The following is an 18,123-nucleotide window of genomic DNA, read 5'->3' on the forward strand; positions in this document are numbered from 1 at the left end:
ATTTCTATCTGTATTCCCAATCATATTCGCTGAATGTAATATATGTAGAAGATGATGGATATGATGTGATAAATGAAATATGGGAGGAGATGAACGAGAAGAAAGAACGGGATTTTCTGGATGAAAAAGCAGAATCATAGTGATATAGTTGAGTCAAGGGCAAGAAATTGAAGGAATGAGGGGGAAAGAAATCGGAGAATAGAGATCGAACTGATGAATGGCATCGCCAACTGTTACACACTGGGTTCATTGGGTTAACCTCTAGGAGAAGAGTGTATGCGACTGAAAACATGCTCTATGGCGAAAAGAGAACCTCCGTAGAGGTAAATTTTATGCAACTGATCTCCATTTTCTTATAAAAAAAAGAATCTATCTAGGTTTCAAAGGAATCAGCATTATTCGCATTAATCTTCAGTGACTTCTAGTCGTCTGGTCAGATTTAGCAAAGAACAAATAAAGTTAGTTATCATGCCTCTAGAACTAGGTTCAATTAAAAAAAAAACAAGCTAGTTGCATTCATCTTCGATGGGCTGTAGATCGCAGGTTATTTATTGACTCGATTAGCTACTCTTCCAAAAAGTTGAAATTGCTTCCTTCGGAGCTGTGAGTTAGTCGCTTCTCTGTACAATCAGAATTACTGTATTTTAAGGCGAGTGTCTGGTATAGTGGCTAAGTTAATAGTCGAAAAGTAAGCCTAGAGTCTTATTAGTCTATTTGATCGTTTAGGAATTCGGCCGGATACCTCGGATATCCATCTCAGACCGTGAAAAAGGCGATTCACCGCGGCGAAACCTTCGCCAATTAGATCATTCACCAATCAGTTGCGCACAGCTTTTCATAGACATTTACCATGAATTTCACCACTAAAATTAATTAAAACCAATTGTATTATAGAGCCCAAAGGTCGCGTACAATTACCAGCTATTGTTTTTTTGTATTGGTAGAATTAAATACAAACTAATGACAATTCCCTCTTAAATATGCTTAGATTTCGTGAGCAAAGGGTTTTTGATCTTGTTTTTTGCAACTCCATATCCTGCATGAAATTAACTTTCAGGGCTTTCAGGTAGGCGATTCTGACATCTGACGCGTCGACACGTGACTCCCTCCAATAAAGATAAGCGAAAAATTTCGCAGAAATCAAGAATCAGGGTCACGTTTATGAATCCATGTGTAAAATGCACTTTATAAATCATGATTGCTCTATTAACCACGTGGCAGGAACCTTTTTGATCACATACATCCCTCAGTGTTAACATTTCCGGGTATTTTTTGTCCTTAGGTGTTGCCATTTCATATCGAAATATTTTGGGAAATTAATGAAACGAGTGAGTCGTTCGTATTCTTCATACTTTAGAAGATATCACATTTCATAGCACAACCCAACGATATATCACGCACTCCTTAACGTGTTGACTGGAAGTCACCGAGTCACCCCCGACGATTTTTTTTTTGCCCTTGTCAATGAGCCTCTGTTCCTTTCCACAACTATACATACGTATGTGTAGCAGATTTCGAATGTGTTCAACCGGGTCGGCGCGCTGCGTCTCCTACTCGAATAAGGACAGAAGAGAATGTGCGCGAAGCAGACAAAGGAGAAGCAAGTATCCTGTAGTCCTGAACATTAGGCCTAACAGAAACTACGCGTCAATTTTGTGTAGGTCCCATTGTGTTCTCTTTTAATTTAAAGGAGCTTGGATGTTTCTTTTGCTGGTGTCTGCCATCAATTCTATGAGACCGCAGGCATCGCCACCTACAACCTCTTCAAGTTTTTCAACTAGTGCGTTGGCATTCTTTGCTGGTCCAATTTTCTTTTTCTGTATAAGCGTACAAACTCTTATCCATTTTGCGGCATCACTTGATTGTATTTACACCATTAGCTATTTTCTAACAATCATTCATTACATACTGCACAAATGATATAAAGTAGTCAAACCCGGTCTAATGACCGTGAGGAATTTGGCGGAGAGTAAGAGATACAAACACATAATAATCCGAATTACAAACAAACAGCAGATGGTAAAATGCTTTAAAGACTTCTTTGAAGAGAGAACCCCTTCAATGTTGATTTACTGCGAAACAGTCCCCTGGTCGAATCTCAGAGCTAGATCTCAACTCTGCAAAAGTATCCAGTGCAGTGCTCACAACTCTTCGACAGCCACAGGACTTCACAGTAGCGATAAATGAACCAAATCCTAGCACATTTTGGATCGATACGGATAACAAGGTGACGCAGGTGGTGAGACAGAGTTGGAGTTGCCCACACGAGATTAGTAAAACAAGTACTACAAGATAAGTAAGCGTAGCCGAACACTACGCTTTCACGGGGTCGTACAGCTAACTCAAACTGCGATCTCAGATCAAACTACACACACATCGACGACGGATCAAACCAAAAAACCGATACAATCGATAGCGAAGCTGTCCTTCGAACAGAACATTACGGAGATTCCGTTTCTTATGTACAAATAGAGCAACAAACAAATAATCGAGGTGTTCGTTGAGGAGATTTTTAGCCTGACATTTGAGAACATACTGTACAACAATTGAAAGGTAGTAGAGATAGGTCCTACGGCGAAATGGCCGCTATTCGATATGGGCCTACTGGTGGACTAAGGTACTGATCTATTGGTAAAATATGGTTTATTTACGTGCGATGTGTTTTTGATACCATGCTTGCACTTTGATGGGAATAGAGTGAATGAAGGCGCGAGTCTTAGCTGGATCTGTGTAGAGTATGAAATACGTGAGCGCAGCGATTATGGCGAGCAGAACAAAAGACACAAGGATTTCACGACGATTGCGAACTACATTGCAACATGCGGCACGAGAGGCACCACAGATTGATTGACCGACCGCGCGAGATGCACTGCAAACGGAACGACCAGCAGCACGGGATACACCACAGAGGGATCGCCCAGCAGCACGAACTGATCCGAAGGCACCGTTGCACATTCTTGATACTGTGGAAGGTTGCTTTCTTGGAGTGACCTGAAAATGGAAGGACTCCTAGAAAATTTCTGAATTTCTCCAAACATAAAGAAAATTGATTCAGTCCCTTTAAGAAAACACTGCAGTACACAAGAAAGTGAGTTCCTAAATTTCCGATATTTTAAATCATAAAACATACTGTTAATCAGGTACATTTTATTTGAAAGTATTTCGAAATATCTATTAGTGCAGAAAATGGTACAAACTGCTTCATACTACTTTCAAAAAAATCAAGAGGAATCAGGAAGTCGTAAGATTGCCGTTCAGCTTGATTAAGAAAAGATAAAAAAGCGAAGCACAAATTTGGAACAATTACTTTCGATTTTAGACAAATCTTACCTTTATAGGTGATGGGCTAGAACTCTCATGTCGCAAATATCGTTGTCGCATCGCTGACTCCAACGGTGTAGATGTATACACCCTTTTCTCGGAGCTACGAGATGGACGTAAGTCTGAAGCCATTGCTACAAATGATGGTGTCTTTGCCGGTGTGGGCTTTGGCGCCGGCGCTTTTGGTTCTTCTACTTTCGGCGCAGGCGTCTTTGGCGCCGGTGTTCTTGTTGAGGGTGTCTTCTTCACACTAGCTCTTTTGACTGGTGATGGCTTTGGCGGCGAGATCTTTGTCGGTGATTTCATCCTTTTCTGTACTGGAGACTTGGATAGTCGCTTGGTGGGCTAAACGGAAGTTTGAACGTTTAAACAGTCAACCAAAATACCTGAGGAGAAAAGCGCATGAACAGGTTACGCTACCTTAATCGTCCGTCCTCGGGACTGCGATCTGCTCACGCTCTTCGGTGATTTCACATGTTTTTCCTTTTTAGCACGTCCTCTGCTTCTACTGGCTGATCTTGAGCGAGACGGCACTTTTGCTGGAGCTTTTTTCTTCCTTGGCTCAGATTTCGGCGATGTTAGCTTTATGCGCGCCGGTGACTTCGACACTTTACGAGTTCGAGAGACTGATCTGGCCTGAAATAAAATGTTGACTCTGCTTTAAGTTTTAGCGTTAATTGGAGGGAAAGACAAAGCGTCCTCTTCAAATTTTTTTCAAAACTAGAAGAAGAAACAGAAAGGGATTTAAAAAAAGTATCTATCAGTCGGTATTGTTGAACGAAGCCAATCTGGGGTATGTGTTGTGCTGCTACTTCCACTACTACATTGTTATGTAACTTCGACATTATTACATTAGTATATGAATTCTCCTTCAGAACTCGGAAAAAAATTCTGCTTGTGACTTATTTGATAGTAATTATCAAGCATACGCTATCTCCAAGACACTACAATTAAAGATTTCGTTGTAACGATTACAAAGACTCTCAGACATATTTATTTTGGTTGGAACAATTGCTGTTGTTCCCTGCTTTTTAGAACTAAACTAGTTTCTAGCGCAACATACTAGTAATAACTCATTCTATTACTTTCAAGCGAAAAAGTTAATCCCGAATGTCTAGATGAAAGCTCTTGCAGCAGAACTTGAAGAAGTTAAAGATATTGGCTTGATTCTGCAATTTCGATAAAGTGCGTTATCACCTAATAAATATGTAATATTAAACACTTACCATTGACTACTTCATAAAATCCAACAAGCGCTAAATAGAGTTGCAGTGTGAAAGTAATTACCAACTTTAGCAGTAGCAGGTTGGTTTTTTGCCGATAGGCGTTCAAAGGGCGATCACACGAGAGATGGCGTCTGCACAAGAGAGTACCAGACAGTAAACGAACAGTGACGAGACACTATACTTACTATAAGAGTGCGCAGACATGCAGCTCATAGCGAGAAAGCGCATAGTGGACAGTGGTGTGAACAGACAACTAAATAGTTGGCAACCTGCCAAATGACCCCACACTGTCAGTCGAGGTCAACTTCCCGAGAGAGCTGGTTGGCAAAAAAAATCGTTGAAGGCATCACCCCACGAATCTGAGGTGGTACGGATTTCAGGTGGAGTATTCGTATACGGGATAGCAGATTATGGAGAGAGAGGGGGGAGGGGGGTGATTCCATCCATTTCTTCCTAATTGCCGTAAAAAACGGTGCGGAAGATGCGGCGTGCGCAAGGCTGGCGCGCTCCATTCGAACTCGTAGAAAATAGCGCGCCGTATCGTCCGGACCACTTTTTACGGCAATTAGGAAGAAATACACGGAATCACCCTTCTCTCCATAATCTACGATCCCGTATGCGAATACTCCTCCTGAAATCCGTACCACCTCAGATTCGTGGGGTGGATGCCTCTAAAAGCACCAAGAGGGACTAAGTAGAGGAGGTGCAAAAAAATGCAAACATTAACTCCAGTTGAACACATAAAACTAACGAAACTAGTCGATAATTCGACACATTTGTCACTTTCAAGTGTTTCAAGTTCACTCACCATTCTCTTCGTTATGAAGTGTTTGTCGTGCTCTAGCGTTGAGTGGACAGCCGACAAACTATTGTTGCTTGTATAGGACTACACGAACACTAAAAATGTGCGACACTTTAAAAATTAATACGTATTATTCGTCATTACGATAAGCGATGGCCGAGACCAAAAGCGCAAAATTCGAAAAAAAAAAGGATTTTCCTCTGCAAATACAGAAATCAACGTGAAAGATAAGGAATTCTGTGGATTAACCCAGAGGAGATATTTCTTAAGAGGATCCCACAAAAAAAAGCGAGGAACAATGCGCATAAAAACGCCAGGCGTAAGGGAACGCACATATGACGTAGTGATGGGTGTACAATAGCGGGGACGCTGCCTCATAGAGTGACCTCTGTGCGCTGACATTCGTGCGGAGTGAGTGTACGGTGGGAGGAGAGGGCCAGAGATTTCGGCTCACAGCAGGCATCGTGCCAAGCCAATAGGAGGCGTGCTCAAGAGCGTAGTTTCCATCGGACGTCTGCTAACGGTCCCAAATAGAAGAACAATAAATGGTTGGTATTGTTGTAGGGACGAAATGAATGTTCGAGCGGTCGAATAGGTCAGTCGAATGTGAATGATTGGTCGAATACTCGAATTCATTCAAAAACTCAAACACTTCCCATAGAATGGAAGTGAAAGTATACATGGCAGTTATGATATTGGGTTTCAGCGAATTCTTCATCACAAATATGAACGTCACTTGGGAGAGATAGCGAGGAGCGCAGAGAAAAAACGGAAAGAGGCGGTTCCACGAGAACTGCATCATTTCCTAAGAACAGTCATGATTAACGGGAAGAGAAGAGATTCGGAATAGTAGGCGTAGGATCTACACAAAGGAAGTGTTCTGGTGGAATGTTAGGGAGAGCTTTGATGGTGAAAGATGAGCGAGCAGTGAAGGAAGAGAAAAACAAGGAAAGAACTTCCTAAACAACAAACGAACACAACGCTAGAACAAAGAAGAGAGCAGGAAGGAAGACGAAGAACAACAAAATAAAAACAAGAGAACACGAAAAGAACAGGAAAATGATCTGCAAGCAAAGACCAGCAGCAAAATGTGAAGTTTTTACAGAGAGCTCTAAAAAACTGAATTGAATTTGAAGCCGCTAGAAGAGAATTGTAAAGCAAAAGTTATGAAACTAGTAAGATATTACCTACTGATGTTTCATCTAGCACTGTTTCATCTAAGACCAACTTATTCAACGTTATCGCAGGCGATATCCAAGACCATGTAGCCACTGATGTCAACGTGCTCACTGATAACATCAAATGCCCAACATAAATCTGATGGACGAGTCAAGCCCCTGCGAAATTCGTTAGAGTCGTATTTGTCATGAATTTTCTTTGGAACTGAAGAGAAATGTTCTATTTTTCTTCTGAGTTCAATCAATAATCATTATATCTGGAAAAGTTAAGCTCTTTTTTAAATCAGTAGTCCTGAAAGTCAAGTCAAAAAGGAAACAGTTATTGATATGAGTTTACAAACAGCGCCAGTTCTACATAGAAAACCTTTCTAAAATTCGTTCTCACTGCTTTCCGGTAGTTTCCAACTGGTACATCTGCTAATTCATGAAAGTTAAGATGATTAAAGATCCTAAATGCAGGAAACCTAACAATGGGAAGTGAGGTCGTGGGAGAAACCACATAGAACAATGAACGTCTCATTCACAGCCCAATCAATTACAGCCTCTATATTCAGTACAGCCGCAACTGCATCATTTGTATTCAAGAGAAAGTCTGTCAGGGAAGGCTATACAAAAAGAAGAAGGAAAAGTGAATAAAAAGGAATGGGTGACACAGCACAAAAAAGGGGAAACTTATCAAGTGTAAACCACAAGTCAGGAAATTCCAAGTTGGCGAAAACGTTGGGATCAAATAGGTAGTCAATCACTGCGACCTTTCGATTATTTCTCGAGTTCTTTGTCGTGAACTCCGCTCCAGCACTACCCGCCACCTGCACCACCTGGCGACTCTCGGTAGGTGTCTGAGGACACCTGCCCAGTGTCACCGATATCACCTTGAATTATCGAAATCGCTAGGCAAAACTGATCGAAAAAGTCAATTCTGTCATTGATGATCGAGACAGCGATAAGCGGCAGGTTTTGATCAATTCTTATCGACAAGCCAAGACCTATATGGACTTAAATCCCACAAAGAAAGATCACATGACTCCGATCTTATCTAACACTTTTTCAACTCTTATTTTAGGATGACAGATTTACCGCCGCTGTCAGTTCCATTCCAGACCAAAACTTCAATAAGAAAATCATAATTGCTTACAAATGGTTTGCGAAAAGCAGCTCTAATGCTACAATAATCAAACCAAGCAAACGGCGGGCGAGCCCCAATTTTCGAAGAAGACGGAAAAGATGAAACGGAAATGGCACGAACTGTGTGTCGAAACTTTCAAAATCGTAATGAGTAGAAGTATCTACGCCAGTAAAACAAATCACTGCTGATAATCACCAGTAAATTGCGAACCGAATGAATTTTCTGAGATCACCAGGATATTCTGCACTACAAATGCAAAGATTCTGTTGTTCTAAAAACTTCATCAAATTAAACTTGGAGGTATCAACACAATTCACTCCAGTACTCGAGCACCTGCTACAGACCGGTAAATGTGACCCAACAACATTTCCCACGTCCAACATCCGCTACCGGATATACTTTGATGGCAAACCATAAATCATTGTCCAGACTTGATGGACACAAAGCCGCCAAGAATAGCAGCGATTATTGAGATGAACACATAATTCCAATGCCTTTCAAACTGCGAAACACACAGAACCTTATACGAGAAATCTCGGCAAGTGCTCCAACTGTAAAAAAATACAGCTGTAAAAAAAAATCAACTAAAGGACCACTCCAGATCTACGCAATTATTGTAAATCGAAACCATTCTCTGTCGAAGTCATTATCATTTCATGGTTGCAATTCTTTCCATCTAATTCACACTCATTCTATCCAGAGAGTCTAACACCGACATTCGTCGCCTGCCGCAGTCTGTCTGCTGTCAAAGACCATATGTTTGCTTGTTCATGTTCATAGTTAAGTAGCCCTTTGATTAGCTAAGCACCTTAGCTTATAGCTTAGAAATACCCTAGCTACTCAGCGGCACTCGTCAAGTAACCGCTGCAAACAATTTCTGAAGATGTTCACAAAAAAATAGTATAAACCAGTATTATTTAAACACCAGTTATAGCACTGATCACGAAGATCTTACACACACGAAAAATCGATACGTAACGTATCAATAGTCGGTAAATTCACGATGACATTGTGGACAATTATAATTTAGTATAAATTTACAATGATCGACAACTTTTCTCATATGCATGCACTTTGCTACATTGCTTAGTTGTGCGTCAGGTATCTCGGTGTTGCGCTGAATTTCGCATATCCTTTAATTACCTGAAACAATGAAAAGTTGATAACTGGTGTGGAAGTCTGGTAACTGTCACCAAAAAAATCCCACCTTATTAATTGCTTCCAAAAAGTCCTTTTCGGTGGCCACTTTGCGACGTGCTCTTATAGCGAACATGCCGGCTTCTGTGCAAACGGAGCGGATTTCGGCACCTTAACAAATAAGATTACATATAAACCAAACACAACGACATGGGGAGCCCACTGCTGGCAAAAACTCCTGAGAGGATGTTCAGTAACGTGGAAAATCTCTTGGTCCCATGTATAATTTGCACTAAAGTACTTTTTTTTGCTGCAAATTTATTGGGTGAAATATTTTCCTTATACAATTTATTGGATGAAATATTTTCCTTATACCTCCGCCTGTTCTTAACAAGTAAGGATTTCCAGAAGTCTTCAAGATTGTAGTATGAGATTACGTGTTCAGCACAGATACAGTAAATTGTTGGTCAGCATACTAATACGATTAGCAATTCTTCGCAAGCAGCAGTACACCGGTCAGAATGATTTTCCGATTACCAACTGTCATCATTGGGGAGAGCCAGGTCAAAAGTTGTTAACCGCTGAAGCCGATTATTACGTCGTAATCAACGTAACTATACGTGTACTTCTTCCTACGGGTCAAATAACGAAGGGTTTGTAATGCTAAGAGGATAATATGAGACGTCAACAAGACATTCATAACGAGAGGGGCTTATTTTCTCGATTGTTTTAGCTCAAATCAACTGAAAATCAAATAAAAAAATTCTTATTTGAGTAAATTACAAAACAACAAATATTTGTACAATAGAGATCGCAATCTACAAAAAAGAGTTAACTACAGTCATTGTGTGTCACGTAAGTTCGGTAAAACAGGCTGAAGCAACATGGGACTTCCACTTCCATTAATGATATTCGTAAGAAAAACTTGATCTATAGTAAGGTCAAAACGACATGAATCACGGTCCACTCGAGTGAGCGGTCGCACAGGCGCGGTGGAGAAAGCGGTTGTAATCGAGTTGGGACCATTGCGAACTGCAGCGACGAGAGGTGCTAACATGGGTCCCCCTAGTTTCATACCGCTACGCTCCATCGCGCCGCTTCGAGCGCTACCGTTCACGCAACTGCACCATTCTTCATGTCGTTTTGACTCTACTATACTTCAGCGTTTTACAAGTTATTTAACCAGCAGAAATTTCGGAAAATTGTTACTTCTTTGAAGTTAATCGAACCACCAAATCTCTTGTTTCGATCAGAAATTGCATTTTTACAGCTAATAAAAGGAACAATACTAGGATACAATTTTTGCCAATCAAAATTGAGTTATTCCTTGCCAAATGTGTTGCTAGCGATACATTATGTTATTCACCATAGTGATGTGTATAGTATGAATTTGTTGCAGGGTTGCTCCAAGCGGAACCTCCTGTAAGGTCACGGGAGCGGCGCTATTGAGTTCAGCGATGCGACGAGAGTCAGTGAACACACCACTAGAATAGACAGACATCAAGAGTCAACAAATCATATGCTATAGGTGAGACACCTAAGGAATACGACAAACGCGATGCTACGCGACCACCCTGGCAATGCAATATGCACGACGGATTAGCGGTTCTGCTGAACATGAATAAGAAATGTGTTGCTGTTGAATCGGATGCTACTATCGCTGAGTCTCAAAATGAATGTGGGTCTTCTCTAAAGGGTCGAATCCTTACAAAATAAATATTACAGCATGTGATTATACCAGTCGACTGAATGTCGAGAATAAATATTATTTCGCATGTTATGACTTGCGAATTACAAGTCATAACATGTGAATTAATTTTGATTTGCATTGACTTGCAATACTAAAACTGCTCGTTAGTGTTTTGAAAGACACTACAAAATGTATCTGTTGAATTGAAGGGATAAGGAAACTTAAAGGACAAACAAAAATTCTTGCGACTCATTTGCACAATGCACTCACATTTGCACATTTAGCGTATTGCTGGCATTCTAGCAGCCAAATAGGCTTCAACTGCAACGCAATGGAAGAAAATGAGAAGAGTGTTACAAACTTTTTGTATTGACAGAAAAAAAAACTGTCAGTTACGTAACACAGCTGTTTGATTTAAAGATTAAAACATGAGGCTAGCTCATAAGTGCGATGGGGAGAAGCCGGACCCTCCTCAGGTGAAGGGGGTTCAGCTCATGGGGTGCAGCTCAGGTGAAGGGGTCCTTTCGGTAGCCGTCCAAAAGTGAAGGGGGTAATTTCGCCAACCGTTTAAAAGCAAAGGAGTTCCTTTCCCCAACCGTTCAAAAGTAAAGGGGGTCGGAGCACTGCTCCGACTGTCGCATCTGTGGGCTAGCTGACGGCTTTAAATAATGTAAGTAGGAGGAAATTAGATTTAGAGTTATTACGTCAGATTAGAATACTGGCTACAATTAAGTTAGCTGCAACTTTAGAAAACAGCACGTAAATGCACTAGTGAATGAAAGAGCCATAACGCCTGTCAATTACTATTCTTCGGTAACCTGGCAAGCGTTAAAGACAGTAGCTGTCTAAAAAATCTCATCTCAGAATATTTTTGGGAGCCATTCAACCTTTCGTGAACTATAAACCTACCAGTACTGTTCGGACACAGTCGCGCTAATAGATCATAGCGAATATCCCGCTCAACGCTCATTTGTTTCGCATGGATCTTAAGAATATGTGCTCTTCCTGCTAAATCGGGCAACGCAAACTCGATCTTACGGTCCAGACGTCCTGGCCGAATTAGGGCAGGATCGAGGGTATCGGGCCGGTTTGTAGCCATCAGTACCTGAAAAATTTCCATTAGCATAATTAAAATATTAGCAACAATTTTGAACAAAACGATCAAAGTCGTCAAACCTTAATGTTCCCTCTCGGATCAAAACCGTCGAGTTGGTTAATGAGTTCCAACATCGTACGCTGCACTTCGTTATCACCACCTTGGCCATCATCAAAGCTAAGATGAAAAAAGTTAAGAAAGCGTAAAAAGGAAGGTACAAAATGATCGTACAAACTTGACTAGGCGGTAAATACTGGTATGTAACATCATATTTCATAAGAATGAGAAGAAATATATACATACCGTGCTCCGCCTACGGCATCAATTTCGTCAAAGAAGATCAAACATGCTTTTTTGGATCGGGCCATCTCGAACAATTCGCGTACCATTCGCGCACCTTCCCCAACATATTTTTGCACCAATTCAGATCCAATAACTCGAATGAAGCACGCATCCGTCCTGCAATCAAGAGAATGCTTTGAAGTAGCTATTTCAGAATGATAAGCGTTTGAATTGGAGCAAATTTCATTTGACTTCTTCACTAATTGCTTATCTTTTTATTTTTTAAATCAGTTCACAATCAAAGCTAGCCTACGACGTAACCACCGTCGTTAGTCACAGCAGTGCTCCATACAACGGAAATGAGAGTGACACTCATAACTGTTGAGGCTGAAAGAATCAGCAACTACCCAAATGATGTAATCAAGCCGTATGATTATTTTTTTTAGTCAGAAAAGCGTTGAGAGGATGGGAAAATGATTAAGTTAGGGGCTCTAGTCGAAATAGTAAAATGGGTACCATATCACGACCAGGCTGACCAGTTTCAGCTGGTTCTCCTTAGTAGAAAGGCCAAAGCAACAGCAAAGGCTAGAGTGGCTACCGATCCAGCAATGGTATTTGTTCACTACATGCAACATTTACCAGTAACAACAGATTCTGCTAAGCTGATTCTTTTCCTTTGAAACGTTTTTTTTTTGCTTACGTTACCCGTTAATCGACGTGAAGAGAGGGGTTCGCCAGCCTGACACAATTCCACCCAAAATATTCAATGCCACTCTCGAGAAGGCAAAGCGAGGATTGGAGTGGGATAACATGGGAGTAAACGTTGACGGCCGGCATTCACACCATCTTCGTTTCGCTGATGACGTCGTTCTCATAACATCAAGTATCAATCAGGCAGAACGGATGCTGGCCGAATTTGTTGAAACGTGTAAAAAGATCGGTTTTCAGCTGAACCTAGATAAGACGATGTTTATAAGGGAAGGATGGGTTTCTGATGCTTCATTCACGTTCAACGGAACGAACATATCCCAATGAACCAGCCGTTTATCTGGGTCGTCAATTGAACATTATGAACAACCTGACTTCCGAGATGAGCAAAAGGAAACGAGCGGCTTGAGGAGCATTCAAGAGCATCGAGGATGCAACGAAGAGGACCGAGAACATCTGGTTCGGTGCTCACCTATTCAACACTACCGTTCCTCCTGGTTTGACCTACGCCTCAGAAACGTGAGCGCTTCGCAAGCAGGAGGAAAACGCAAGATTAGCGTCATAGAACGCGAAGCTGAAAGGGTGATGCTAGGAGTGACCCGCTTTACGCAAGTGAAGGAAGAGATCCGAAATTCACTCCTACGTCACCAATCGAAGATCAGAGACGCTGCCGCATATGCCAAGGAAAGCAAAATTAGGTGGCTCGGACGCGCGATGCGTTTCACCGACAAACGTTGGGCCTGAGCCGTAAGCGACTAGACACTACGCGACATCAAACGCCCCGCAGGAAGACCGCCGACCCGATAGTCAGACCTCTTTACGAAGTCGTTCAAAGAAAAATACGATGCTCCTCAAATCCCTCGCGAGAAGAGATGTTAGTGGACAACACATGCGCGCGATCGGGACAAATGGAAGTATTGCCGGTGCCCGCTTGAGCAAATCGATTAACAACAGAAGCACAGGTGATACAGGTGATTTCTGTTTAGTGGGCCAGTATAACGCATTTCACGTCATAATCATTTCTTGTGGCCTCATGGTTAAGCCTTCCAAGTGGTGTTATCAAACGGTTAAGTCGTTTTCTTGTCGCCATATGTTCACTAATGCTAACTCCAAGGTTCGTACCGGTCTCTCCAATGTAAGTTGCACTGCACATCAGGCACTCAATCTCATATATTACCCCCATCTGTGCGCAGTCGCCTGTTTTTCCGTAAGAGCAAATAATGCTTCTTTCACAGATACAGTATCTATCGTACGATCTGATCCTGACAAGTTGGTTTTTGATGTTCGCATTAGGGGTATTAATCAGGATCACGTCGTCTTGTAATTGTGCTTGAACAATGCTGCATTGAACAGCGGTACTGACACTGTCAAAAATAAATGGAAGACAAAGAGGAAGTTTGTTTTCGCGTGGAACGTTGCTATTTACAGTGCTGGATGTCTGGTAATACGGATGTACCGTAAGCCAGTACATTGGGGAGACCAGTAGGAACATTGAAGTGAGGACTAGTGAACATATGGCAGGAAAACGGTTAACAGTTTGATAACACCGCATGGAAGGCAAAAACATGAGGCTCACAATCATAGGTGCGATAGGGAGAAGCCGGACCCTCCTCAGGTTAAGGGGGTTTAGCCCATGGGGTGTAGCTCAAGTGAAGGGAGTCCTTTCGCCAACCATTCAAAAGTGAAGGGGGTAATTTCACCAACCGTTTAAAAGTGAAGGAGGTCCCTTCCACAACCGTTCAAAGGTGAAAAAGGTCAGAGCACCGGCTCCGGCTATCGCATATATGCCCACAATGGAAATGGTTATGATGTGAAATGCGTTATACTGGCTCACGAAACAGAAATATCGGCAAGGAAAACGTTGGAGGAGTTTTGGATTCTTAAAAAAATCCTTCAATGAATAACATGAATGAATATTTGACGACAACGAATGAGTTCTTCCCACTTGTACCGCTCTGTGACTGCGGGATATTGCGTGTGTAGATCAAATCATCTATATCGTCGCTAGTGCACTCAGTAATATTCATTCGCTGGTACACTGAGCAAGCGACAAGTGCGCGGAACCAGCGGCCACACATCCAGTGAAACACTACGTAAGACTATTTCAACGTAAATGGTTTCCGCTTTCACTACCTTGAACGGTTATCGAAACACTGACCCAGGGTGGTGTGACACTTGACGGAGTAAAGTAAGATCTTTCCAATCAACCTCTATTTAGGTCTCTAAAGACAGCGAGAAAGCCGAAACGTCAGGCAAATAAGGAGTTCCATCTAAAAAGTTCGCAGGCACACTATTAGAAAATATAGACACAAGTGTGCCGAGGTTTGAAGAAAAAGAACGCTTGAATTAATATTTCAAATGTTGCGCAACTGCTGTGCTACACTAATACACTCACATATTTACTTCTAATTTAGCAAGCGGAAATATAATGATTCAAAATTGAACTGACCGCGCAAAATACACTGTTAAGATCAAAAAAGTTGAAAACAATATTTTTACTAACTTGAGCTGCATGAAACTGAAGCCAATTAGCGCGACACCTTTCAAAAGCATTAGATCCTCAATCCTCAAACTTAAGATTTTTTAATTTTACTTTGCAAACAATGCAATTAACGCAGTGGAAAATGAACTGCAAGACACTGGGATAGGACGTTAGCCTTCGCTAATAAATTGAACTAGCAAATGGCAGAATTGATAAATGTACAGGAATGATTTGCATTCATACTTGTTCATTCACATTTATCTAAGGAAGAAGAATCACATCTAATGATGAGCATAAAAAGTTTCAGAACGAGAAAAAAAAACTAAGATTCAACCCTTTAAACTAATTACCTAATTTGAAAGACTAACACCCTCCCGGAAGAATCTTTTCTGGGAAAGACAAAAGCACATAAAATTTGGAGAACAAAAGAATAAAAAATAAACTATTAAAAAAGTGTTGAAAATGGTGATATACCTATTTGCTACAGCACGAGCGCACAATGTTTTGCCAGTACCAGGAGGTCCGTAGAGAAGTACACCTTTAGGTGGCTCAATACCAAGGTTAACGAACCGTTCAGGCTGAAAGATGGCTAAATTCGGACTCAAGGTTCTAATAACTTGTGACCTTTCAGTTGTACTTATAAGTAAACTTCAAAAAAAGGAGGACAAACATGAAGAAGTGGCGTTTCGACGACTTCTCGCAGCTTTTCAATTTGATCTTTACAGCCTCCTACATCAGCGTAGGTTACGTCCGGCTTCTCCTCAACCTACAAAAAGTGACATTATTGTATTAACACTCACAAAGAACGACAGCAAACGAAATAATACGGTGTAGCATTTCAACTCTCCATTTCGCATTAAGGAAAGTTGGAGACCTCTTTACTTGCATAAGATGTATTTGTGAGAGGCAAGGGAGACTCACGAACCTGCATCATAGTGACAGTAGGATCGATTTTAGCTGGCAACGGAAGGTGGATTTGGTACTTGTTGCGATCTACGCCTACTCTCATTCCTTCCTTGAAAATAAAGGATATTATGGATACTCCAAGACTGATGATGTTACGCAAGCCAAAACTATCGTAACCGAGACAAAACAGGTACCTCAATATCCGTTGGAGCAACTGTATCGGCCAGATCAACGACGAACTTAGCGAACTGTTTCACATTGATCATGTATCGCGGGTCGTGCCCCTCACCAGTGATGATTTTGGTGCAACGAGCCACCTAATGAAGGAAATGAAGTGAAACGTAGGTATACATTGATAAACAATAAACATATCTACAAACAAGTAATGAAAGGACCTAGAAGGACCAAATTACCTGCAGAGGTTGTTCTTGTTGCATAGCTTGCTTATCAGCTGCAATGTCCCAGAGTGCTGGAGGTGCCAATCCGGTATCCGATTCTTTAACTCCTGATAGTTCATTTACCTGAGAAGTAAGAACTTCACCAAAATTCGGTGATGGACGGGGGAAAACAGGATATGAAGAGATGTTCGCTTAGACGTCAATCAACTTCAGCATTTCACAACTGATAAGAAAGATAAAAAAGAACAGTAACACGTACGGAAGATGACAATGATTGCAGCATTTCAATTATAATTATGAGAGGCAGTAGATATCATAGGTGTGATAAGAAGAAGCTGAACCCTCCTCAGGTGAAGGGGTTTAGCTCATGGAGTGCAGCTCAAGTGAAGGGGGTCCTTTCGCCAACCGTTTAAAAGTGAAGTAGGTCCCTTCTCCAACCGTTCAAAAGTGAAGGGGGTCAGAGCTCCTGCTCCAACTATTACATCTATGGTAGATATGTAATAAACGGTGCAAGACTGGTCAGAAATAGGCAGTACAGCAGAACAAAAATGTTAACATACCTTCTTCACGCAATCTTCAATGTCAATTTCAAGTTGTTTTAGTTGTTCAGCATATGGTCCCTGGCCATAACGTTTCAGGACAGCAATATCACCCTCGTCGAGAGCTGAAAATAGCACAAAAAATCAGTGACAACATAGGAAGCAATCCAAATGCTTCGAAAATACCTTGAAAAGGCTTGTCATCATCTGGATCTACATCCTTTTTCTGCTTTCGCATATCAGAACCCAGGTGATCCGGCATTGTTCACGTTGTGCAATTGAAGATAAGTTGGCGTACACAACCAATTGGAAAGGTGCAACTACTAAAAAATGGAGCATACCTGCATTGAAGAATTCAAGAAGATTGTTGAACGAAGTGTGTCAATGAGATATAGAGTTGATAAACATTTCTAACACCATGAAAAACAGAAAGAGAACAAGTGAGGTGTAACATCACTCCTGGCTTCTATTCCAAATTTTCAAGCAAGGAAAAACGACTAAATAATCGACAATCTCAAACCAAAAATCTAAAGCTGTATGCAGGTTTGAAAGTTGAACAAAATATGACTATTGCGTGCTGTTAAGCTACCCTACAGTTACGAGTGCCGGTATCCATACCCGCAACTGACGATACTTGCTGGGGTTTCTTCGTATTTCTTTCAACCGGCTCTGAAATAATTGGAATTAAATGCAACAGAAGAGAACATCTAAAAAATCAACTTCGATACGTGAATTATGCTCGTACGTTAAATTATCTAGTAGTAAAGTATCTGTTCCAAAGAATAGCATAAAAGAAAGTGATAAACAAATAATCTCCATACAATATGAAAAAAGAAGAATGGGAAGAAGCAAAAAGAAAAGACTAAAGAAATTCGAATCGCTCGACGTGATGATAATAGAACCTCAGCTAGGTTGGCGCGCAATTTTGTGTTAGGGCAGACAATCAGTCCTAGTTTTCTCCATGAAGAAACTGCACCAACGAGGGTTCGAAGAGCATTACAATACGAATACAATAATAAATATATCTATTTTTAAGGGGGGAAGAAGAGCGAGGTGAGGATACTCAAAACTGCTCCGAAAGAACTGCACTTTTGAGAGCAAGAACTTCCATGCAGCACAAGAATTGTTCCTAAGTGGCAAATGCAGATTTCGGAGAAGCCATTTCTCTGACCATTTTCTGTTTCGTTGAAAGTGTTAGACGACATGACTTGACTCTTCACTTCCAGTAAGCC

The 18,123-nt window shown here is 41.3% G+C and overlaps 2 protein-coding genes across 3 annotated transcripts; both read right to left on the reverse strand.

Annotated features, from left to right (window-relative positions):
• Positions 1 to 2,643: 2,643 nt before the first annotated feature.
• Positions 2,644 to 6,648, reverse strand: RB195_005661 (uncharacterized protein; the record flags this gene model as incomplete). 2 transcript variants are annotated; one of them, XM_064178299.1, is made up of 4 exons in its annotated part: positions 2,644 to 2,991; positions 3,331 to 3,666; positions 3,742 to 3,957; positions 6,541 to 6,648. In XM_064178299.1, the coding sequence occupies 4 exons, from the start codon at positions 6,646 to 6,648 to the stop codon at positions 2,644 to 2,646; spliced, it is 1,008 nt and encodes a 335-aa protein (XP_064035364.1). The 2 variants fall into 2 exon arrangements, with proteins under 2 accessions (XP_064035364.1, XP_013296031.2); XM_013440577.2 differs by lacking the exon at positions 6,541 to 6,648 and adding an exon at positions 5,356 to 5,358.
• Positions 6,649 to 8,739: 2,091 nt separating this feature from the next.
• Positions 8,740 to 17,153, reverse strand: RB195_005662 (uncharacterized protein; the record flags this gene model as incomplete). Its single annotated transcript, XM_013440576.2, has 12 exons — positions 8,740 to 8,796; positions 8,861 to 8,961; positions 11,390 to 11,585; positions 11,657 to 11,753; positions 11,880 to 12,035; positions 15,523 to 15,626; positions 15,719 to 15,814; positions 15,974 to 16,063; positions 16,149 to 16,271; positions 16,368 to 16,475; positions 16,913 to 17,016; positions 17,078 to 17,153. 12 exons carry the CDS (start codon positions 17,151 to 17,153, stop codon positions 8,740 to 8,742), a joined length of 1,308 nt encoding a protein of 435 aa, XP_013296030.1.
• Positions 17,154 to 18,123: the final 970 nt, after the last annotated feature.

This window comes from Necator americanus, chromosome I (genome assembly GCF_031761385.1).
Source record: "Necator americanus strain Aroian chromosome I, whole genome shotgun sequence".
NCBI classification, from domain to species: Eukaryota; Metazoa; Nematoda; class Chromadorea; order Rhabditida; family Ancylostomatidae; genus Necator; species Necator americanus.